Source organism: Mytilus trossulus, chromosome 3 (assembly GCF_036588685.1).
Source record: "Mytilus trossulus isolate FHL-02 chromosome 3, PNRI_Mtr1.1.1.hap1, whole genome shotgun sequence".
Lineage (NCBI taxonomy): Eukaryota > Metazoa > Mollusca > Bivalvia > Mytilida > Mytilidae > Mytilus > Mytilus trossulus.
Window position 1 is genome coordinate 62,313,520 of NC_086375.1, and position 25,395 is coordinate 62,338,914.

Sequence of the window (25,395 nt, forward strand, 5' to 3'; positions counted from 1 at the left end):
TACAGTTTCACTAATGATAACTGTTTAAAAATCTTGTGAACAAAATCTTAAGCCTGATTTTTAGAGGACATGGAACCTTGAATTCGAGGTCAAGGATAACGGACACATGTCATTAATTGGAAACTTCGGCCCATGAATCATATGTATATCAACTATGGATTATTCATCTGTTCTATCCACTAAAATGTGAAGCATTATGCTAAAACCTACCACCGCTGCTTTTTTTTTTTTTTTTTTTTTTTTTTTTTTTATCATTTATCATTTATCACAGGGCGAAAAAATACATATCACAGTTTTAATAATGTGATTTGCACAAGACGCATTCACTTGACACTGGTGTACTTTGAAAAACATCTTTTATACTAGGTATAATTAGGATATTATAACTGGCTCAGATTGTCGTCTGTATGCCAAAGTACAACTCAATAAAAGTGCATGCTCTCTGTCTTTGCGCCATAAACGAATTTTATTTCATGCAAAATGCAGTTTACATTACGATATTTCATACTTACAATAGAATGTTGCTAAGCATGTTTTTTAAGATAAAGGTTAGAAAAAAATCCTTATTTTGAGATGATTTTATTTTCGAAATAGAAGCGAACTGTACCACACACTTGACAAGCAGGCTCTCATTTAAGCGCTTCTATGTATAGTGGATATACTCCGCGTAGTTTTGTGAGAAATCTAATTGGCAAAAAAATCCTCAATTGAATTATATCTTTTGTTTTATACTGCCGTTTTAAACCATATTTTTATGAATATGCAGGCACACATTAAATAGTTGTATGTATTTAATTTCGTAAACAAAAATAATAATAAAAAAAGCAAACAACATCAAAACAAAATAAAACAAAAATGTAACAATTTATAATCGCTAATAACAAACTGCAGTTATATATATGAGTTTCTTACCTTATATTCTGTTACAGAAACAATTATATAAACCAGAAGGTGGATTCTCATTTTATCACACTGGATAATTTTTCACCGGTCATTGATGCGACTTTTTGGTCTCCGATATTAATGGTACCTATAACCAGTCCTGCATTAAAGAAAAATGACAGTTTTATTTCACTACATCCAATTAAAGATTCATAGACAGGTGTCCAATTTAAATGTGCGAATCTCTTCCTTTAAAACAGGCGAAATATATCTTTTATATTTTATGTAACCACAAACTTAATTGAAAATCCAACAGCAGAACATTTACTTTCGTAATTTTAAAAGATTATCAATAAGATAACAATGTATTTATATACAATGACCAGGTGATGTCGGGAAAAACCCCAACAACTATTGTTGAACCGGTTAAACTGTCTGTAGTACAGACCAATATATCTTTTTTGCGTCTCATTGGGTCGAGTCCAGAAATAATATTTATATCTATCAATAACATTAGTACCAGAGAATAGCAATAGAAAATACCCTTTAGTAAATACTAACAGCTTAATATAATGACATCCATAGAACGTTTTTCCCACTCATTCGCACGATATTCAGATCAGAGCAGGTTTTTTTCCATTTGCAAATTGCCATTGGACTGACAAGATTTGCATGTCTTCATGACAGGATGACAAAAGGAGTTTCGTAATTGTCGATTTTAATAGGATAAAAAAGAAATCTCTGGTGACAATTTTGAGATTAATTGGATTTTCAGTTCAATTCTTACAAAGACACAAACATGCTTTATGGTTTTGATTATTGCATTGTCAGGTTGTAAAACGCCTTGAGGTGCGACAGTCGAACATGTAAAACGATGTTACTGTTGCTGAACTACAAATATCCATCTGTCGGTTTATTCAATAAAACAAAGAACTACGCTAGCTCAAATCAACATATAGCTATTTTGGTGTGAAACATTTAAATGAAGACGTCAGTTAATTTGTTCTAAAAATAATCAAACTTTTGCTTTGAAGGAAATCTTTAATTATTTAGTGTCCATCAGTAAGGTGATATTTTAGTTCAAGTGGAGGTTCACTACGAGTCAGCGAGCATTGGCGGATCCAGGGGGGGGGGGGGGGGTCCGGGGGTTTGATACCCTTTTTTGGGTCGATCAATGCATTTGAATGGGAGCATATAGCTGGAACCCCCCTTTACTCTGGGTTGGGAATCCCCTTATTAAAATGGCTGGATCCGCCTCTGCCGAGTGACAACCATGTGCCAAGGATCTTCTCTTTTACATACAGTAAGCACATAACAAAGGACGGATACTGGATTAGTGATGCCTTATTTAATAAAGTTGATGTGTTGGAGTTTGTTCTATGCAAGTGATGTTGCCAGATATGCTTAAGTTTGACCCGACGAATACTGTGGAACCCCTATGAGGAACTGAATTTCATTTTTTTTTTTTTTCGGTTAATAGAGTCGAAATTAGAATTTAGTTTAAAGTAAATGTAACATGTGTTACACATATTTAGTGTATTGGTATTGGTATATATATTCAAATTATAGATAATTTACTACATGTAAAATGTTTTGAGAAAATTGAAATTAAAAGACCGCACAAATAGGATAAGCTTATAATGACTGCCGACATATAACCTCTTCAACGGTCACTTTATAATACTATATAGATTAAACAATAATGGGGATAAGTACAATAATTCAGATTCAGACATCACACATAGAAATCGAGTGACATGTAAAAGTGACCGATATACAGACTGTACATGCAGAGTAAGCCTATTAAATCATAGCAGTCTGTTGCTTAAATGTCCAGTCATAACATGAAATCCTCGATACATCGCCCCCAGGCAAATTTTACCGTTTGAACGGCCAATTTGTAACGCTGTTGAGGCCCATTTAATGTTGAGTCTCACTCTCGTTTGATGTATTTGTCTGTCCATGCTCCAGATATTAGGCGTTAGCCCTGTGTGAAGACAGACTTTGACAATTATAGTTATACATGACCCATATTGACATCGAAAACAGATTCACACGTTTTAAAACTGTAACTTGATTAAGAATGTTTGAATTTGGAACGTTATAAATAATTTTAAATTTATTAAATTTCTTCTTCATAGTATTTTAAATTGAAACTGAGTTCATTCGTTCACAGACCTATATATTGTTAGATTTCACATTACTTATACATAACGCAATTGCTTTCTATAATAACCATTTGGATCATTTTTGTTAACGTCCAAAAACTAATGTTTAGAAAGAAACTTAAAACAAATTTTAATCTGATGGTACAACGGATTACACACAGTAAAACCTCTTCTTCTTTACATTTTATGACAAACTATAGTATATAACAAATAGTCGTGAATCTGATAAAACATAACTTTTTATATATATATATATGAGCTTATTCACATTTGGGGTAAAAAGTGAGAATAACACTAATATTCACTACTCACTTGTATGTGCAGATTATTTCGGTTTATATAAAGAATTAGTAAAAACTGTGTCTAAATGGGAGGTTAATGTTTGTCAGATAATGAATTGGGCTGTGCAATACATATTAATTATTTCATGTTCTATTTTCTTTTTATTCATTCATTTTTACAGACCTATTTACTAACACAAAAAATGACTAACAAATATATATCATATAATCCTGAAATATGCTTATCAGTGAAAAAATATACAAGGTCAACAAAAGGTATGTAATTTTGTCAAGTATTTGTGAAACAAATTACTCTTTCCATCAAAATGCAGACAGCCGTAACATCAAAGATTTATATAGTCAGGTCTGTCACAGACAAACAATACATTTGGAAATTTCCACTCCCCAATTTTATTGTATAGGGTTGATATTTCCTATATATATATAGCTATTTACATAACGGTTGTCAAGGCAAAGAATTACTAGTATAAGATCTTATAAGGTATCTTTTTTTAATTCTTAAATTTTTGGCAAACGATAAAGAGTACAGCAAGACCCTGTCAAATTTCTTAAAATGGCAGAACCAAAGGCTTTGGTATAGCTAAGTCGCTCCCATTCAAGCTCTCAGTAATCAGAAAAGAGCATTGATATTTGCTATAAAAATGTCTAAATTAAGTCTTCACTACAAGTGTCACAAAACTGTCTTTTTAAGATTCTGTAGTTTTTATAGCCATTTAAAATAAATATCTTAACTTTAGATACCACAAAGAAATAATAATTAGCTTCATATTAGTCACAGTTGCGATCATATGTTATGAGACAAATAACTAGAAGACTGCATATTTTAGAGTATCCATTCTAATTATAGTTAGTCGACTCCCTTCTGAATGATCAAAATCGACTGAGGTCAGGTTTGCATGACCTCTTGCCTATATATAAGGCAGTATTTAGTACCTTAAGATAATTCAGCTGATGAATTTCCTAATCAAAACGTATGATAAAAATAATGCTATATTTTAAAAAAACTGACTTTGCTCACAAAGGATAATATATACGAGAGTTAGCTTCATGCATCCATTCGCCTGTGCTTTTGTACTCTACATTTACATGATTTTTGTCATTACTCTACTTCATCTGAATTTTATACGGACACATACACAATCACTCGAATTGATCATTTGTGACATGCAATAGATGTTATAAGCACATAAACGATGGAGTCCATTTATCAGAGCAATCCGGGATAAGTTGATATAATAATAATTTAAAAAAAAGGGGAAACAGGGAACTGTGTCAAATGAACTACAATTCAATCCTAGACAGAAAGCAACACAAGGCAACCTATGGGTCTTCAACGCAGCCAGAAAATCCTCTATCTTTTAACATATTACTGAATAAGGAACATATACCTTAATTTCGTGAGTCAACCAGATTTGGGGCCCTAATATATCGATAAGGCGAATAACAAATCAAAACATATGAAATAATAAATAAAACAATTAATTACAAAAGAAAAATAACAAAATATTTTGATATGCACTATAAAAGATTTTCATACTTGCAGACACAGCGGAAGGTGATACTGTATATTTGTTCCACCTAACAGAAGTTCCCCTGGAAACTTGATTATAAACAATTTCATAATATCTGTTCATGTTGGGACAAAAATTCTAAATCATTTATTCTGTTGGAACATTGAGTGTAATATTTATTCCAGTGGAAATACTATTCCAGAACAGTGTTTCCATTTGTAACTTATAGCATAAAGGAACTTCTATTCTGTGACAGGACTGTATACATAGATATATATCATACGCGAAATGATATTATAAAATCAAAGAAATTTGAAGAAAAAAAAATGAAAAATGAGATATTCACGATGAATGACAGACAAATGGTTCATAAGAATAATGTATTCTGCAGTTTGTATAATGTTGTTTTATTATGTCAAATCAGTCTTCGCATCCACTCGTCTTCGTGTATTTTTATATTATTTTTTTTTGTCAGATTCTTTTTTTAATTCAAACAAATATGACAATAACACTTTTGTTATCTGTTTGCATATATATGTAACCTGAAACACAGAAGATAACACAATACAAAACATTACATTTGGATTATATAACTCTTGACAACATTGATAAATTACTACTCTCGAATCATAAAGTAAAATGTTAAAAACCTTATAATTGAAATTGGACACTTATTCAACGTTCTTGTGATTTATTCCTACTTTAAAAACATAAATTCAAGCTAAAATAAGTTCTTTTTTTTTAATAAGCTTCATAAGTCATACGTCATCTAAAAAAATCACAAATAGGGTTTTCTGGACGGCATCTTTATTTGTTTGAAAGTTCTGAAAACTGTGTTAAAGATATTGATGGATATTTACTAATGTCGTAGACACAATCCCGTCATTGTCATCTTATTATACCAACATTGAATGCGACTTATCGCAGAATTCTCCGTGCCATGGACAAAACAATAGCTATTTGTGAACAGGATCTGGTTATCCTTCCGGAGCACCTGAGACCACCAGCTTTTTATTTTTATTTTGTAGGAATTGCGATGCTCATACTGTTTGAAGTTTACAGTGTATTGTTTTGAGGAGAGTTTTAATTCTTTTCGTAGTGTTTATTTTTAAGCTATGACTCAGTGTGTTTGTTTTTCTTCCACTTATATTTTGTAAGTGTTTCCTTGGTATTTTTTTGTCACTTTTCCAAAAAGTTAGAATAATGGCAATATGATAATATAAACATAATTGCCAATGGAACAAACTATCCGCTCAAGTTCAAATGAAGTGGATGTGAGCAATTATAGGCAGCCCTCCAAGATAAGATAAGTTTACCGAAATGTTAATTCTTCAGCTATTAGTAACCTCTATAAATTAGAAGACCGTTGCCAATAAAATAAATGGGGTTTTCATTTCATTTCTTTGCTTGTGTGAGTAATTCTAGAAATATTTGTCCAGAGATATAAATACTCAAAACATAACAGTAATATGCAAAAACAATAGTTTTTTCATACTAACCACACTGTCCTTGTCCTGTCCTTACACTCTTTTTGAAGGAGTGTAGATCACCCTATCTGGTTATAAAGCGAATGCAAGCTCTAGTTAAAACTGTGATTAAGTTCGCGAATCCTCATTGAGCTCTACATTCATATTCAAATATTTTCTTGCAAGGCATAACTACCGTGGGAATAAATTAAACTAATATTTGTAACCTTTATAATGCACTCATTTACCACATGTACACATATAATTAGCGTAAAATACCATTTATGTACAAGTAAAATGTCATATGCAAATCAGTAGGAAACGAGCCGGTAATAATCACTTCTTTAAACGAAACAGCAAAGGAGTTGATATGATGTATACTTCACTGTTACTAGTATTCAATTGAAATGTTCAGAATTAAAAAAACAAAGTTATATCATGTACTAAACGTTAGATGACACCAAGGACATCAGAATGATTATCCTTTCACAAATCGAAGGACAAATACCTATTTGACCAAAAGAATAAAAAAAAAACGGATGCAAAGTTGTACAACTATCTGGTTTTTCAATTCTAATTTGTTGTTTAATGGCATGTTTCTTCTCTACAAACCAATTTTTTTTAGAACGATCGTTACAGGACGTTTCAACGGTTGGTCTGTCCGTACCGTCAATGATATAAAACACTTCGCTAAAAATATACGCAAATGATAGTGTTAACCCATGCAGTGTTAAACGCCAGAAGGGCATGGTTTTGTATGGACGAATACTTTTGTTTCTGTATTTTGATGGCTAGTTTTTTCGAGCTATTTGTTGTTTATGCGTGCATCCCCTTTACTATGAGAGACGATATCCAAGTACAATATCCATTGGTTTATCTCCCTATACAACTATGAAACGAGATGTCTGTCAGAGGAACATTATTCTAGCTCCACACTCCCATTGACTTACTCATATACTTGAATCAAGGGGAAATATTTGTATATTGGTGTACCTCTACTATTACTCAGGCTTTTTTTGTTGTAAATATAATGATTATAAGAATTATCTTAGACTATGCATGAATTGAATTGCATGGTTCGAACTCAATCTACGAGCAGCAAATCCAGCATGTCCAGAAATGGGGATTTTACACAGACAAAAAATCCATGGAAAACAAAATTGTTTGTAGTTAGTTGCTTGTCTATTTAACAAAAACAAAACACAAAGATAATTCTTCATGTATGTATAAGTTCGATTCCGATATATTTTTTATGTCTCGGTCAAATATTTATGATATTGCGGTTTTAAACTTTAATTTAAAATGTTATCACTATTACTAAATGGGAAATACATCATTATAAGATTCACACGACGAAATGTCTGCTATCGAGTTATATAACGTCAGACCAGAGGATCCTGAAATTTAAAGAAGTGATCATTTGTTACCAGGTGTAGACAGAAATATAATACATAAATTCAAATTATGAGTGATATTTTGGTGTTTAAGATTATGTTTTGGTAATATCGGTCTTTTATAATGTATGCTTGCAACATAATAAAGCATCACCTGTTATAATCTTATAGTTTTGTAATTTTACCTACAAAAAAAGCCAACAAACTGTGATGTTCTTTCAAATTTTGAATGACAAAACAAGCAAGCAATTGACAAGAACATGGTTAAGTTATTTCTGACGTTTAAAAGTGTGATTATTTATGTATATTGTTACAAATTTTTACACCTTTTTAAGGATCAGATACTTTATAATTTACTTTAGGCCACTAAGGATAATTAATAGTGACAAATGAGACAGCTTTATTTTTAATGATACAAGACATCCTCAGATAGGATCATTTCTCTATATTATCTTGTATAAAAGCTTATAATATTTTAAAAACATTCTAGCGACAATTTGTTTTTTGATTTCATGCCAAATACATCTACTTATAAAAATATGAATATGTGATTGCCAATGAGACAACTCTCCACAAAAGACCAAATGACACTAAAAAAATGACAACTTTAGGTCACAATTAGTTAGGCCCATACCGCATAGTCCGCTATAAAAGGGTCCAAAATGACAAATGTAAAATAATTCAAACGAGAAAATTAACAGCCATGTACAAACTAAGGTACGAAAAAAATGTTACACAGCAACAACCGACAACCATTGAGTTACAGGCTCCTGACTTGGAAAATTCACATACAGAATGTGGCGAATGTTTGTTTAGCAAGTTACTTTTTGGTGTGGTTTTTTTTGTTTTTTTTGGTTGCATGATGAACAAGATATACTGATTAAATGTAAATTTCAAACACTTACAAAAATATCACAAATAAAGAATAAAGTTAGCAAGTGTAATTAAAATCTGACTCATTGAGTAAGTCGACTTAGTCTAGTAGACAAATTCTTCATATTGCATTAACATGTTATTATTCTGAATATGTACGTAATATTAGTCGATGGACAAATAAAGCAGTCAACAAACAATTTAATATGTGCGTATAATGAAGGGAAAAAAACAATGTTGAGATGCATATGATGCAAATGACCATTAAATGATAATTCATTTATTTGTATCAAAAGGAGGATACCATGATTATATATCAGCAAAGGCTAAAGGAATAGCGACAAAAAGTTTGAACGGTTATCTTCTGTCAAAAATATTTCTATTCCACAACTGGATCAGTAGCCTTACTTTATATCAGTTTTACTTAATCGTAGAGACAAATTATTTTTCAGCGAACCAATGTATTCAAACAATAAACACTGGTATAATAGATTTATATTTGTAGAGCCCGGGACGGCTGCAGTGAAGGGGATTTGGTGTCACGATATCACAGTAGCATGGGTTCGAATCCCGGCAAATTTTTTGTTCTTCCCTCGCCGGGATTTGAACCCATGCTACTGAGATATCGTGACACCAAATCGCCTGCACTACAGCTAGACCACACGACCACCTGGGCTTCATTTTAAAGCTTTCGGTGGCCGTGTGTTACCTTTTCTCGTCAGTTTTAATCTAGCGGCGAACTACAGTACATGATATATATATATATATATATATATAATTGTATCAGCGATACTGTCTAGTTGTCAAATTGATATAAAATAACACGTGTGTGATCTGATATAAATCAAATGCCTAATTTATCCTTTATGAAACTCGATTATTATACGGTAACTGAAATGATTATACTTGAGTACAACTGTATGCATACAATCATGAAATTACATAAACATTGATAATAAATTATAACTTATATAGTGAAGACTATAGTAAAGCAATTATTTAAATTGAATGTTTAAGATAAATAGTAACTTCATAGTTTGAAGATGTTACCTTTACTTTAAAGCAAGGTATCCCGTCTTAATTCTGTTTTATTTGATCAAAAATAATCCAGAGCAAACTTAAACGTTCAATGGAATTAGGTGAATTATAATAAGCGCAATTTCGGATAATTCCTCAAATTTTATAAGGTGCATAACCTTCAAGTTTAAAACCCAAATAAGCCTAAATAAAACTTGAACTGTTTAATATGGTCAATGATCTTGATCAAGATATTCAAAATGATGTTTAAATGGTACTTTTTACTATCGTTTTTATTTTACCATCCCGGTGGTCTTGTTATAGCATTCTTGTATGGAATATGAGCAAATTTTGAACTTTAATTTGGTATTTGATTTTGCTACTTCATCCAGTCAGACGGCATATAGATACAATATTGAAATGTTGGTCGCCTCGGAGTACTTTGTCAAAGAAAAGTAACGTGTCTTGCTCCTGACTGTTAATTTGAGAGCAAGCTTGTTCAAAATATGACTCAATGAGTTAGTCTAGTATAGAATAGGTATCTTTGTAATGTATTGACATGTTATCGTTCTGAATACAAATGTAATATTTGCCGCTGGACAAAGAAAGTAGTCATCAAACAAACAAATATGTCTCTTACAACTAAAATGTGATTGGATACAAAATCAAATTCATTTTCAATGACTATGTGGAATCAGAAATTTTACCAATTTTATACCTAAAAAAACCTTTAAAGTCGCTATCCGTATCGTTGTGGTTATGTATGTGTTCATATGACCAAAAAATGAGGGATTACCATTTTCTGGTCTCACTGCAAAACGGGATAGGTGCTGGTGACCAAATTGTATACCGAGTCAACTTTTTATACTAACGTAAGATTGCACATACGAAAAATATATATGCATTACGATATCAATTAATGTACAATAAAATAATTACACTGAGTGCAATTCCAAAAGGTTAATAAAATGTTTAGTCTAAATTAAACCCAGATTAACTTACCATAAGTGTCTATAATCTCTTTAATCTGCAACTGAAAGTAATTCTGATAAACAGTTACGTATTGAAAGCAAAGGGAATGACGTACAAAACTATTTAATATTTTCAAAGTTTTTTGTTTTATTGCTTTAGTATGGCCGGGTTATCTCTCAAATATCGACTGCAAGGAAGGTCGGACTTAAATTCATAGTCACATCGCTTGTCGTGTATAAGTTTGTGAAATGGTTGTTCTGACTCCCCAACATAGAGGCAACATACTGTTTATCAAATTTACAGATACGCAATATTTGTAGTATCATAAGTAGTATTGCAAAATATAGTACAATTGTTTTGTACCAGTGCATGGAGTTAATGTTGAAAGTTGGGTATGCAGTATTCGATTACACGTCAGACATCGTTTGTTCTAACAGCCCCTGCAAGAGTCCACAAGATCTCAATCGACGGAATGAAGCCATCATTGACAACACCACTGCTTGGTCTTGGGAAGAGAGACTTACTTTGGAAAGATTTAGAATCAGAAAATTTTAAAATCGTAGCTTCAAATGAGATCAATGAAAATGCGTTATTCAAACGAGTAGTGCTAACCACCGCAGCTGGATGTGTGAGTTTGGGTATGGGATACATAAATTGGCAGCTCTGTTGTAAAAAATAAATGTATGTGAACTGGATAATTTTTGTTCGAAATGTTTCAGTATAATCAGAATTGATTGATACAATTCATTTGCATAATACTGAAGACAGATATTAATATTTTATCCAAAATAGTTATTGATATAACTTGTTTTTGTATTTATTGTTTCCAAATACTTTTTTGATACTGGTGTCATTTTGTACGCCTTTTAGGTGTATACATAGTTTATTTACGGAGTACAGTATTGATTTACAAACGATAAAGTGTCCTCGTAAGAAAGATAGTTGAATATTATCTGGAGGTTTTACATAACGATAAAGTGTCCTCGTAAGAACGATAGTTGACTATCATCTTGAGGTTTTACATATAAATGTATACATATCATATACAACTCATTAATGGACTTCACGTATGGACGTTTTTCAACTTCACTTACTTGAAAACAAAATGAAATCCTAGATGAAAAGATCGTACATAAAAAAATGTATAAAAAGGTCAAAAACCGAAAGAGTGAATAGTTTTCATATTTTACTTGTATAACATAAAACTATGAAGTCTCAATTTAACCATAAATCCGACCTCTCGACTATCATAATTTAAGCTTTATCATGATTAAGTCAAACTGAATTAAAATTGGGTAAAGGCTTTATCATATTCTGAAATTAAATACCATCTTTGAAATAATAATGTGTTACAGTATAAAACATAAAAATACAAATATGATCCTAAAACCAAATAGGACAGTAAACTTTGTCAGTTGTGCTTAATAATTATAATTGAAATTGAGATGTATCCTTTAACGCCCTACTTGTATATATGAAATATTATGTTGCGTTGATAGTACAGGACAGTCATTTACTGAACTTAATAGATTTCAAAGACAACTAGCATTTACTGTGGAAAATTGTATGGATCCTTTCTGATATCTAAATCAAATAAGTAAATGTATAGTATATCAATGTCTTACTTATAAATGCATTATAATAGAGGTTAAAGGAGAGGGTTGAGATCTTACAAAACATGTTGACCCTCGCCGCGTTTTTGCGCCTGTCCCAAGTCAGGAGCATCTGGCCTTTATTAGTCTCAGGCTTAAATGGTTTTTTTTTTCTAACTTTGTACTATACTTTACATGAAGCAGAATTAGTGCTGCTTGTAGAGATACCTTATTTTTCAGTTTGTTGCAGTATTTAATAGATGCATGATTATGTTCAAGTTGGAGTTTTGAGAGCTGTTAAATTTATTATCTCGCATAACCTTTATCCGGCGTTTCGCATTTGCGCCGATCTGCATTTCATTTGCGCCGATTTTTTCTTTCATTTGCGCCAATTGTTTTTTCATTTGCGCCGATTTTTTTACAGGTGAATAGATATAAGAAGATGTGGTATGAGTGCAAATAAGAGAACTCTCAATCCAAGTCATGTTATTTTTCATTTATAATTTTAGACCTCTTCCATTAGCCATTTGTACAAATGTGATGAATTTCCAATTTTAACATTTATATAACTGTTGTCCCCTGCTCACGGCTATGGGGAGATGGAAGAAGGCCTACAAGATACACCTCCAGACTTTTCCTTGACAGTACCCGTAGTACTTTAACCTCTGTCTTTCGGACATCTGCCACATGTTTAGGCTCGATCAGTGTTTTGACAATAAAATCCGTGGTGACTATGGCTTTACACGATTTATGGTACATTTGAAAGATATGTTGTTATGTTTCAGGACACTAACCTTCCGATATGTATGCCCCTCGATGATTAAAGAATTGACTCCTCGGCTCGTTTCAGTGTGTAATATGTCCATCGTGAAATACGTAGTTCCAGAACAATATAAATCAAAATTAACTTAAACATAAATGAACAACCAGATTTTATAAATGGTACAGTACAGTACATGTACAAGTATTAACTTACCTGTAAATCTAATTAGGAGCAAATATAAAATCGGCGCAAATGAAAAAATGAAATCGGCGCAAATGAAAGAATAAACATTTTCAAAATCTTGTTTATCTGTAATGAAATGTCTCCACAACTCAGACATCGATTGTGATATATCCATCATTCTAAGCTATTTGTTTTGTAGATCATTTAAAAAAAATCTCAACATAACATACTTTACATATCTATGTAAATTTATACTTGACGAATGTAATTTTAGCTATATAAAAATTAAATACAATATGAACTATAAAATTAAAAAAATGCCTGGTTTTGTTTATGATATTTCATGATTTCTAAATAATAGAGATTGGCATAGGAATTAATTTCAAATTGCATGTCTTCTTCTTATGGGTACACATTCAACATCAGTGCTGTATATCCCGAAGGTTGATGTGCAGATATGGTTAAAGCTATCAGTTATGTATAGTTTATCAGTAAAACAACTATTAAAATATGCTAAAGATGTTGAAATCTTATATTTGCTCCGTTGAACAAAAAATAATATTAAGTACAAAAATGTTTAATTCAGAAATTTCGTCATCAAACCGTTTAATTTAACCAAAATTTTATGCATATATAATTTCATCGTACTCATCAGATAAGATATCATCTCCAAATAAAAAGGCGTTTAACCTCACCTAGAATGGATACCTAACACAGTTTGTTAACCCTCACGATAGCTTCCTGATGAGAGATCATATGTATACAGCTCAGAAAGGTTATATCGCCAAAACTGATACAAGCACGCAATGATCGCCATTGGTTAGATGGATTGGTGTAGATAGGTTGGTGACAAAACAGGTTTTAATCATATGCCTCTAAGCGATACACGGCCTATCATGAAGTTTGATAATTTTTGGGGCTTGATCAATCGATCATACGGCTGATATCTGTGTAAAGCTGGAGAAAGTTGACCTTAAAAGCATTTTTAAAATATTACTACGATTTTTTTTATTTGAGTTCGCAATTAAATTCTCAACGCTTAAGTAAGCTAGTGCGTCTTTCTCTTCTATTTCGTAATTCTTGAGTATGTTTCGCCTCCATCGTGATTAGTCCTTTTCTGTTATTACTTTACTAACGTATCCTCTTCATCCCAATTGGGACATAAGGCCTTTTCTGTTATGGTTATATAGAAATTGTAACAAAACATGCAAGAAGAATGAGTTTCCTTCCGATAATGAAATAAACACCAAAGCATCTCAATTGTTTGGTAAAATTATTTTGTGTATAAATTGAAATTTCTACATGACAAAGTCTATATATAGTATGAACTCTTTAGTTCATCACTGAAAACATTCCAATAACTCTCAAGAAAATCCAATCGATCATTCCCTGTTTTGTTTCATGTACATCCATTCTACCTTTTCTTATTTTCGAAACTAGTTGTCTCTAATACTGTTGATCTAGTCAAACGTCTGAAGCTGTCAAACTGAATTTTAGACCCCCTGGACACAGAATTGTCAATATTTTGAGTTGGAGCTGGTAGAAGTTTCTGCACTCTTATTTTTACTACCATTTACAGTTATCGAGTGCCTGTTTTTACTTGGCAATCGTTTTGATTTGTATGTCCTTTGTTGGGCAACGAATGACGAGATTTCTAGGAAGAGTTCCTCTGTCATTGATATGAAACGGATAGGTTAAGTAATGATACTCACTCATATGTCAACACTCTCGCACAGCAAAATTGTATTAATTGTATTGCATATCAAGGTTATTCAAATATTATGAAAAGAAATATGATATTAGATCCACAACAGAACTGGCATGACAAAGTCAGGATAATTTTACATATTTGCTCGACACCTAAGTTAATTGATCAACTATGAACTATATCAAACATATCATCCTTCCTCAAAAGATATTAGTATGGGACTTTTAAATATCATTAATCAATTATACAGACTATATTAAGGTGTCGGATCTTAAAATTAGGGTGAAATGGAGTAGTTTTTTTCATAATCATACTAAAAATCTTTTTGAACTCGGTCTAAATACAAAAAACATATAATGTCCTTTAGGGCATCGATGATAACTAGTTAGTGTCTCTCGTTATTTCGCACATTTACACATTTAAAACGACTATTACTGTCATAATAATCAGGTTTACACAGAGTCGCGAATTACTGTTCTCGCATTATCATAGGTCAAGCTTCAAACTTTTCATGTACATCTTAAATATTTCATTTCTACATAAAAACCTAGCTTTCGGTTGTTTTTTTGTATCATTCTATATTTTATCCAGTTTTATTTATTAAATCATATTTTATAAATAATAAAGGATAAGGAAATTGCAAATAGCTACTTTTTCACCCATTTTAAATCTCTGAGGTTGGCTCGTCTGCAAGCTGCATTTTCAATCGCTTGAAACACTGTTGAAGCTAGAAAAGCATAAAACTCCACAGATGTACAAAATTTTAAACCAGCAGCGTGAATAGAGGCCAAATTACCAAGATGGTCTCAAACCAAATCGACAGAACTATTATAGATTTTCACTGTCATGATAAAGTGGCAGCAAATAAATAAGCATCCAAAATTGATTGAATTTGACCCATGCTAACATACCATCCAGTAGCAATTATATCGAAGTTTCTAATAAGTATCTTACCTTTAGTCTTATAAAGTTTATGTTTTATTCCCCTTGTATGGATTGAGATACTTAATCCAGAAAATGAAACTTTATTCCAAATAGAGAAAGAAATCTGAAATGTCAGCAGGTTGTTCGGCACTAAATTTATCAATGAAACTTGATTTCTAGTCCTAGTACGATCTAACAGAACAGGTGCTTGGTTTAAATGACCCAGACACCACTGTGCACTGTAAACATGTATATCATACCGTTATAGGTAGTCGGTTGTCTTTACCTGTATCACCTAAAATAACGGGACAGCCTTTCATATCAAACAAATGTAAACATACTTTTTTTTATACAAATGCATGTATTACATTCATTGCTTACTAATGATTGAGTTTATTAAATAAATGTCAAAAACCTTTCATTATGTCCTTGAGCCCAAGTTAAGAATTTGAAGAAAAAAAATCTATGCTTTTTTCCTTTTAGTTTTTGCTTTTTTCACCGAATTTTTAATCGATGACTTAAACCAAATTTTTGCACATTACTCTATTCAATATCAAATGTTTCAGAGTGTTTTAAGTGCTTTGTATTTATCATCCATAGAGCAGGATAGGAAGATTTATATGGAAAAATCAAAAGCTGTACCATAAAAGGCAGAACAGAGTGCGGCACAGATATCTGAAAGATAACAGTTTACTCCTGCTAACAGAGAAAAGCATGAACACGAACTTTCAAAGATTATATGTTTCATCGAAAAAGAAATATACATATACAAGATTATACAAGATTATATAATATATGTGATTTAATTATGTTATGTTGAGTCGCTGACCGTTTTGTTGAAACATTGATAATCAAAATATTTAAAATAATTACGGGAAATGGACCAGGTTTTTCTAATCTCAGTTAATAATTTAGGTCTCATTTTCGCTTCGAATACGTGAGCCATAAGATACCAAAGCAACATTGAAACTCATAAGTCGAAAGTAAACTGTCAACGCCATGGAAAGCTAGAAAGACAAAAAACTAAACATAAAATAGAAAACTGAAGACTGAGCAACATGAACCCCACAAAAAACTAGGGGTGATCTCAGGTGTTCCAAAAGTGTATACAGATGCTCATCAAAATGTGGCACCCGTCGTGTTGCTGGTATAAGTTTAAACCCGGTGATAGGTCTATGTCATTCAGTGATTGTTTATCGCAAGCTTATAAGTGTACCGAATAAAGAAGAAGAAGAAAAATTGTTAGTTATAGTGCAACCTGAATATAAAGTATATCGTTACATTAAATACATAATATAAAACTTCAGCCAGCCAAATAGGCTTATGATGTACTGGTATATATTTCTATTTCCCTAAACGAGAAAAAACTTGATGCATTTGTTTTTGTGTGGGTTTACGACATAATTTATTGTAACCTTATGGTCTCAATATTTTAAGATACTGTCTCATTGATAGCGTATTAATTTATCCGCTCTATTTAGATGACATTTCAAGTTAAAAGCAAACAAACAATATTAGATTAAAATGTCAATTTTCATAATCTCTGAAAAACGAATTTTCAATACAGAAAACACCCAGGTTCTGTCTATTTACATTACAACGATTGGAATTTTGATCGCCAATATGTGAGGAATTTATAATTTGATAAAACAAATCTTTTTTGAAAGCAAAAAAGTTCAATATCTAAGTGAACTTGAAATCGTCTTTAACAATACAGAGAAATATAGTTTCTTTTTTTTAACACTTGAATATAAATCTATTGCACTAAAAAAATGATAACAGTGACCCTACCGCTACAGCGTTAACTGTAAAAAACACCTTATAGTCTCTATGGAAAACACAACACAGACCGTGATTCCAGGTTCCTTACACATGCAACCCAATACAGACCTTTGTGTTTATATCTTAAAGACAACCCAACGTTTCTCAACAAAATTAAAAATGTGCAAGTGGTCAAGTGAAATCAACTGACAGGAGGATCAAAATATTATTACATCAATTTGCAGAAAGAAAAAGATTGTATAGCCAGCAGAGATTTCTTCTTAAATTTAACTATTGGAGTTGTTAAGGAATCCGAACGTATCAAAAGTTGTAATACTGACACATTTAAAACTCGTAAATATAAAGCACATGCATAAAATCAATCAGAAAAATACTTTTGCATTTGAAGGATAACTAACAAGTTTTGTTTACACAAAATATAGGAACTCTAAATAATTCCTGGACTTGGGTCTTCACCATTCCGGCAGTAAAGGCATCAGTTACAACTTCACACATTATGTAAACTATGTTAATGTGTATACCCGAAGGACGAATAAGTTATCGTATAATTTATCAGCTATAAATGTTGATAATCAACGTGATGACATTAAGAATAATATTTGAGTGATAAAATCTTCACTAACTTTTGAATCTGTTACACGATGTATATATGGGCATAACACTGGGTTCTGTTGATAAGTCGTAATCAGCAAAAAAGACAGTATATATTTACTAGCAGTGTAAACGCTTAGCTGACAAAAAAAATCACAAATAAATATCTACGGCCAACTTCCCCCGAATTACTTTCAATACCAAAGACAAAATCCGAAAGGTTTTAAAACATTTTGGCATTAAAAAATAGAAAGTCTCAATGTAACGTAATATTTTTTGACAAACACATACTAGGGCATGGTATCAAACATTTTACTTTAGCTCAACATTGTCCAAACATGATTTACCAAAAAATGAGGCTTTGTGACATCAATAGACTATAAAATTGTATTATATTTATTAAAACGCCATTAAGTGTTTTCACTATTAAAAACACACATGCAGCTTTTTAGCAACGACTGGAACACTCCTTGAAAATGGCCATTCTGCGTTAAATAAATCCAGGGGAAACTGACCCTACCTTTTTGGTGTTTTCTATTCACAGAGCAACCAATATAAAAAAGAAGATGTGATATGATTGCCAATGAGACAACTATCCACAAAAGCCCAAAATGACATAAACATTAACAATTATATGAGGCCTTCAAAAGTGAGCAAAGCCCATACCGCATATAGTCAGCTATAAAGGGCCCCGATAAGAAAACTATTATCATCAAATGTGACCATCGTATAGACCAAGTGATAAAACATAAATAAGAAAAATAAATCGTAATACGAGAAACTTTTATTTTCTTACATAAACACATAAATGTTATGTGGGCTTAATATGTTTACTCAAAGTGACATATATGGTTTTTATAATATGATATAATTAGAAAATATAAATATGGTAAATAAAATGTTTAATTTATTACATAGACGATCTGTAGACCATAAAGATACTATCTAAAATTTCAAAAAGACATGAATACAAAAATACCTGGATGAAATATATTTATTTTGATTTTGTTATGCTAATCAGCCTGTGTTATTTTTAACAACTCTTCACAGTAAATGTTATAATATAAAGCTATAGCTATTAACATATTACTGTTGATTTTCTTGCATTTTTCCATAATCAGGGAAATGTTTGTCAAGACAATTTGTTAAAGTGAATAGATAGCTGGCCTTTATGTCTGTCTTTTTTACACTATACATGTTTGTTATCTTATACACAAAAGCGTCCTTGCTGAGAAAGCGTACAAAAAAACTACAGATTGCTAGTTGGAAGGGAGCTAATATATTCACCAGTTCCACACTGCAATGGAGGAATAACACTGACAAAGTTATACACACACGCTGATATCAACTTTCGTCTTGGGTCAAACGATCAGGGGTTATAGCCACCTTGGAAAACAAAATTGTAATAACCCTGATCAAACGATTGTGGTAAATAAAACAAATATGGGTATTATATTTAATGTAACATATTTTAAGTGATAAAGTGTCCAGATAATCTCAGCCAATTCGTTAAAATGAAGATTTTAAGATCATCATTTCGGGATTGATATTTTTCATATATTTTCATGTTTGTTTGATTGTTCTGTGTGATTGTAAGTATTCGTTTTCTTTTTAATTCTTCGTCATAATATCTTCACTAAAAGCAAATAATATTTCCCTGCCTTTTCTTGCGTATGAAACTATTAACATTGAGTATAAAGTAATGGATATAAATTATTGGAATGCACATTTATCTCGTCAAATTAACCCTGGTATCAGGTATATCACACCTTTAGTATATTTTAGAGCTGTGTATCCACAGGGTAGATGATCAGATACCATCTAATTTATGTTGGATTCTCATCTTTATGTTCACAAGATAAATAGGTTACATAAAATCAAAGGTATAATCGTTTACACCTGCTTGAACGACTGTGGTGTTGTCTTGTAATTCTGTAATTTGGGGCGCTTTACAAAACCTATTTTGTTCAAGTTGGAGATCGACTTAGACGAATCGTCTTCATGTTTATAACGTGGAAGAGAGGCGAAATACCAAGACAGTAACATTCAAACTCACGAGTTGAAAATAAACTGAAAAAAAAAAAAAAAAAAAAAGAAACAGACAAAATCATTTAGTTATATCCCTTATCTAATATATTGAGGTAGTTAATTACAAATTTTGTACTTTGAACTTTCCAGAAATTTTAGGTACAACAGCAAATAAATATTGACTACAAAGACGATCATATCAAAGTTGTTCTATTTTATTAAAGTTCCGTATTATACACCGACTATCAATTCTATTGTATATATTCTATATTCTAAATATACCCGATCAAATATATCTTCACTACCAATGGATTAAAAGCTAAAAGTAACCGAACTGCCATATCAAATAAGGAAAGACTAGAAGAAATGTACTGCAGATATATTCTAAAGGTCAAGAAATTGTCTCACTTGTTTTTTTTCAATCAAATATCTAAGGCTCTTATGTTAACGAGGTGTATAATGTCAATATTATTTCGTTATGTCAGGTACTTAAAAAAACTGCAAAATATTTCACACATATCGTTTACAAAGCTATGAAATGTGAATTACTGGTCTTTTTTATGAAAAGGTAGATGTTTTATATAAGTTTCATGTTTACGTATTCAACAAGAGGCTTTTGATTTCATCAAGTCGTTCCCCTTGATAACAAGCGTATATAATATACGTCTCTTGTAATACTAGTGATATCAAACATCTCACAATTACCTTGTAAGATGAATTAGTAGACGCCTGTTGCATTTACAGGAATGTCTAGTTCATCTTAACACCAAAAAAAAAACAACCGACGACATGTTAACAATGAATCTGTTTTCTAAAATGATTCAATATATGATATATACCACATTGTAACGATATTGTTTTTATTTACAGACACCTGCACCATTTACAGAAAATTGTCAGTCACGAATAGTTTCGATGTATTTGTGCAAGTTCAATGCGTATTTCTAAAACACCAGGCAATGAGAAAGATATGACGGCTAAATTAAAAGATCTTGAAAGGCAGCAGTTATTGCTGTTCTTGTAGTATCCTCAGTTTCAAGTCCACATGCCTGTATATTTCAATCGAAAATACTTACACATATTAAAATTACTGAATGAAAGGACATTATCAATATATCTAACCCCAAAGGTTTACTAGGTTATGTAAATGAGGTTATCACTAGTAAATCGTTGCTTAAGATTACAGGATAAATATATGAATATATACTAAATAAACGAACTTATTAATAAGTGTATTCATTATACTAGTAAATAAACATATTTAAAAAATTAATCTTAAATAATGTTTAAGACGGGCGATCGTATTGCTGTGCAACTGAGATGTCAAAGTGCGCGGCCATTCGATGCATCGTGCCAGGTGAACCTCACGCTCGGGACTTCACAATGTGTCTGGTTGAAAGGCAAAATATCGTACATATTCTCCTTTCAAGTGGAATTTCCATTTCCTCCATCTCATACAGAACATACATATTTTATCATTTTTTTATGATGCATAAGTCGGCAAGAATTTCAAGCATCTTTTTCATAAAAACTTTACCTAAATAAAAACGTGCTTTGTGAACGAACTTAAGATTTCCTTTGTAATATACACAAAAGGGATATAAAACAGGAATCGCCGTAGATATTGCACAGTCCAACCACCGATCTCTTTTACTCGAAAGGCATGAAACTAGATTATCTTCATTTTTTATTTTTTATTTTTTGTTTTAAATTTAATTGTCCACGAATGATAAAAAGAAATCTAAATCAGAACATGTATTTTTAGTTTTTTAATTGTTTAAAATTCCTATTTTCTTTTATATCTACAAAAATTTCAACAAGCGCTTTGACCTATAATGGTTTAATTTTACAAATGGTGACTTGGATGGAGAGATGTCTCATTGGCACTCATACAACATCTTCGTATATCTATTTATGGTAGATAGATTGTCTATAATAATCAAGGACAGTTATCTTCGAAAGCAAAACAGTCAATTTGACAAGAAAATTATGTTAAGACTTAATATAAAACTTTTAAACAAGCATGGTAAACAAAAGGATACGGTATATAACCATGTAATTGACAGATGAAAATAAAAATTATAAGGTCGAGGAATAAAAAAAATACCACCCATTTGATTCGTTAACAGATAATAAAAAAAGATCATTTAGAATACAGTGAACCATGTGTTTTATGGAGCGATTTGAGGTGAAAAATATCTACTTTATTAACCACAGATTTAGGCTGTTCTCGTTTTTTTCCCGTGAATTTAATTTTTGAAGCAAACTGGTAATTTGATTGATTGGTTGATTGATTGATTGATTGGTTAATTGATATGTTGATTGATTGATGTTTGCTTAACGTCCAGTGGTTAAATATTTGAAAGACTACCTGAATGATAAAAGAGATTTCAGAATTAAAGACAAAAAGAATGAAGACAAACGTTTGTATGGCCTTTTTCAACAAGTTTCAAAATAACCACTTTTCCAGCCTGAGAAATATACTGCCTTGAATGTCAATTAAAACACAACACCGACACGTTTTACTTGTAATAAATCCACACTGACTGGTCTTCTTCGGAAATCATCAACCAATCGTTTTACGACTTAAATCATATTGACCAGATATGGTGCTCTTACGAAAAAAAAACACTATAGTCAACACAAAGTCCGAAGGAGCGAAGAAGAAATAATATTCATACACAAAAATGTATTGTTCCATATTAACGGCAAATGAGGGGCAACATTAAATACACATAAACACATATTGTGGCGAAGGTAACCTGCTAATAATAATGGGAAAATTGACAATTTGAAAACTGTGTAATAACGTTTATAATATAGTTGTTTCATTCTTATCTTTCATTACTAGCTTATGATAAAGTGTATAAATTGTCTTAGCCGTATTCAAAGACTGCTGAAAACTAAATAATGGTAAGAGTATGATTCAGAGAATGGTTTACATAAGTTTGAATGGAGCAGCGCAAACTAATTGGATGCAATATTTAGACCTTTTACGAAAATTTGTTGTGCTCTGAACATCTCATACCTTGAATTACAAAAAATGTACAAATAAAAACACTGATAAGTATTTTCATCAAAAAAAGAAAAGAAACAGAAAAAAAAGAATTTATGACGTCTGTGCTGTAACAGATATTTTATTTCAAATGTCAATATTTCGACAATCATCAGAAAAGATGAACTTTAATAATGACACTAATTTGAGTATGTTTGACACAAACCAATTTTAAGGCTAATAAATGAAAATTGCTGCACTTTATCAGAATGTCATTCAGTTTTTGTTCAATTACATCATACATACAAATAGAAATGTCAAAATGTAAAATGGACACAAACGGATTATATAATTGGTACTTTTTGTCCTTTGAACCCAGCTACCATTCAAATAATTAAGCTATGGTTGATCTTGAAAAGAGCAATAACTGAAGCCAGAGAAATTTCAGACAAAATAACAGACCAATGACTCTGCCGGTCAAACAAATATACTTTTAAATATCAATAAAGCTGATATGGTCGGACGGTGACCTATAATTTACTACATCTGAGCCATAATTTGTCCTGTTGGATAGTTGTCTCATTATCACATCTTCCTATTATCTTATACTACAGTGTGAGTTAAAATCTCACTATTTAAATGATGTAGCATTCTAACCATTAACCCAAAAAGCGGAACAGACAGAACATAGTATGGTTTGAATCTAGTACACGTTCACATGACATGTGAAACTCTGAAATAGCACCGTGTTTAGACAAGTTGTCAATAACTTAAAACAGAAACTAATTTATATATACATTTATAATACGTTCTGTATCTAATTTATTTCTTTGCTCTCACACATGCACAGACATTCAATTTGGAGACCAACAAGTTTATCGGGTATTTTACATGTTAGTAGATAAATCACGATTAATGTCGGCATGATATGAAGTTGTGTTTTAAACACTGCATTTAATTTAATTGTGATCAATTGCAAACAAATCCATGTTGGCGGCAATTTCATTCATTTTATATTTAACTCTTAGCAACCTGTAAATGTCATGAGAATTAAACATGTTCCAATGTATTTTTCTGTCATAGTAAAAAATATTGCTTACAGTAGAACAAGTCGATTATATTTTCGCTACAGTATTGATAATCCTTAACAACAGAGACTTTAAAGGTTGTTTAATTTTTTTTTAAAAGAAGGCACAAGATAAATGCAAGCTTGCAAAATGGTGTGATTTACATAAAGTGTTATATATTTGTATTGACCATGAACCATATTATAAAAGAATAGAATTTTGTTCTTAATATGGATTGGCAAAGTTCTATCTTTTTCCTATTACCAATATGAATTAACACTGATGAGATGTTTCTTTTTGATATGGACAATGGTGTCTAACTATAAAAACAAAGTTAGCAAGTATGGTAAAGATATGGCAAACGTTAATTAAATAAATATATGCTCAACAGTTGCATATATGAGTAACAGTTCTATAGTAAGATGTTATGAAATTCCAGAGTTTTCAAATCAAGATTCATAGCCATTGACATAAAATTGACTTTATCAAACTATTTCAGATAAAAAAAAACAATTCTATAGAAAGAAATAGATAACAGTGAAAGGATATAATATAAATAGGTACATATAATCACATAAAATATATCATAAAATAAAACAACTTTCCTACCTACCTTTTGTGTATGTCTTTACTTTGTCAGCATTAAAAGTACGTTTTGAAGAATGAGACTTGAGATTAATTTGAAAATTCCTAATGCCAACTAAAAGGCCATGAAACACAGAAATTATCAATGAATTTGGTCTATCCGGTTACACTTTTATTAACTATCATTCGTTTTAAAGCGACCTAATAATCAGTACGCGTTAGTATTTTATAAAACATTTAACATCTAGTACTATTGGTATTACAGGTAGTTGTACCTGTTACACTGAAATAACGTCATGCACTATGATATCATTAAATTTGAAAAGTTAAATTTGAAAATGTTTGTTTAAGATAACTGTATAAAGGATAAACTTTTATCAACTATTATGATCTAGTTGTACAACTTATAGTAGTAAGAGATGCACAAATGTATCTTGTGCAAAACTGTCGACCTTTTTTGTCCAAATAACAACATTAGTAAAACAAACCACCTGTTTCTTTCAAATTACTATTATTCCTAATATATCTTCCATTTTTTACAACCCTGTACTCATTAAACCCTTTGTTCAAATCATCACTTATGTTTGTTGTG

At 31.3% G+C, this 25,395-nt stretch overlaps 1 protein-coding gene across 7 annotated transcripts in view; it reads right to left on the reverse strand.

The window, feature by feature from the left end:
• LOC134712047 (papilin-like) overlaps window positions 1–25,023 on the reverse strand; it is a 127,917-nt gene extending 102,894 nt beyond the window's left edge. For 4 of the 7 annotated variants that reach the window (XM_063573177.1, XM_063573178.1, XM_063573174.1 and 1 more), the window contains exons 1-2: window positions 24,832–25,023; window positions 913–1,042 (exon numbers count right to left, since the gene is read on the reverse strand). In XM_063573177.1, coding sequence (XP_063429247.1) covers window positions 913–963 — 51 coding nt within the window. In that variant the 5' untranslated portion in view covers window positions 964–1,042; window positions 24,832–25,023. The remainder of the gene's footprint in view (window positions 1–912; window positions 1,043–24,831) is intronic. The other 3 variants (XM_063573181.1, XM_063573180.1, XM_063573179.1) reach the window with 1 other exon arrangement.
• Between the last annotated feature and the right edge of the window lie 372 nt (window positions 25,024–25,395).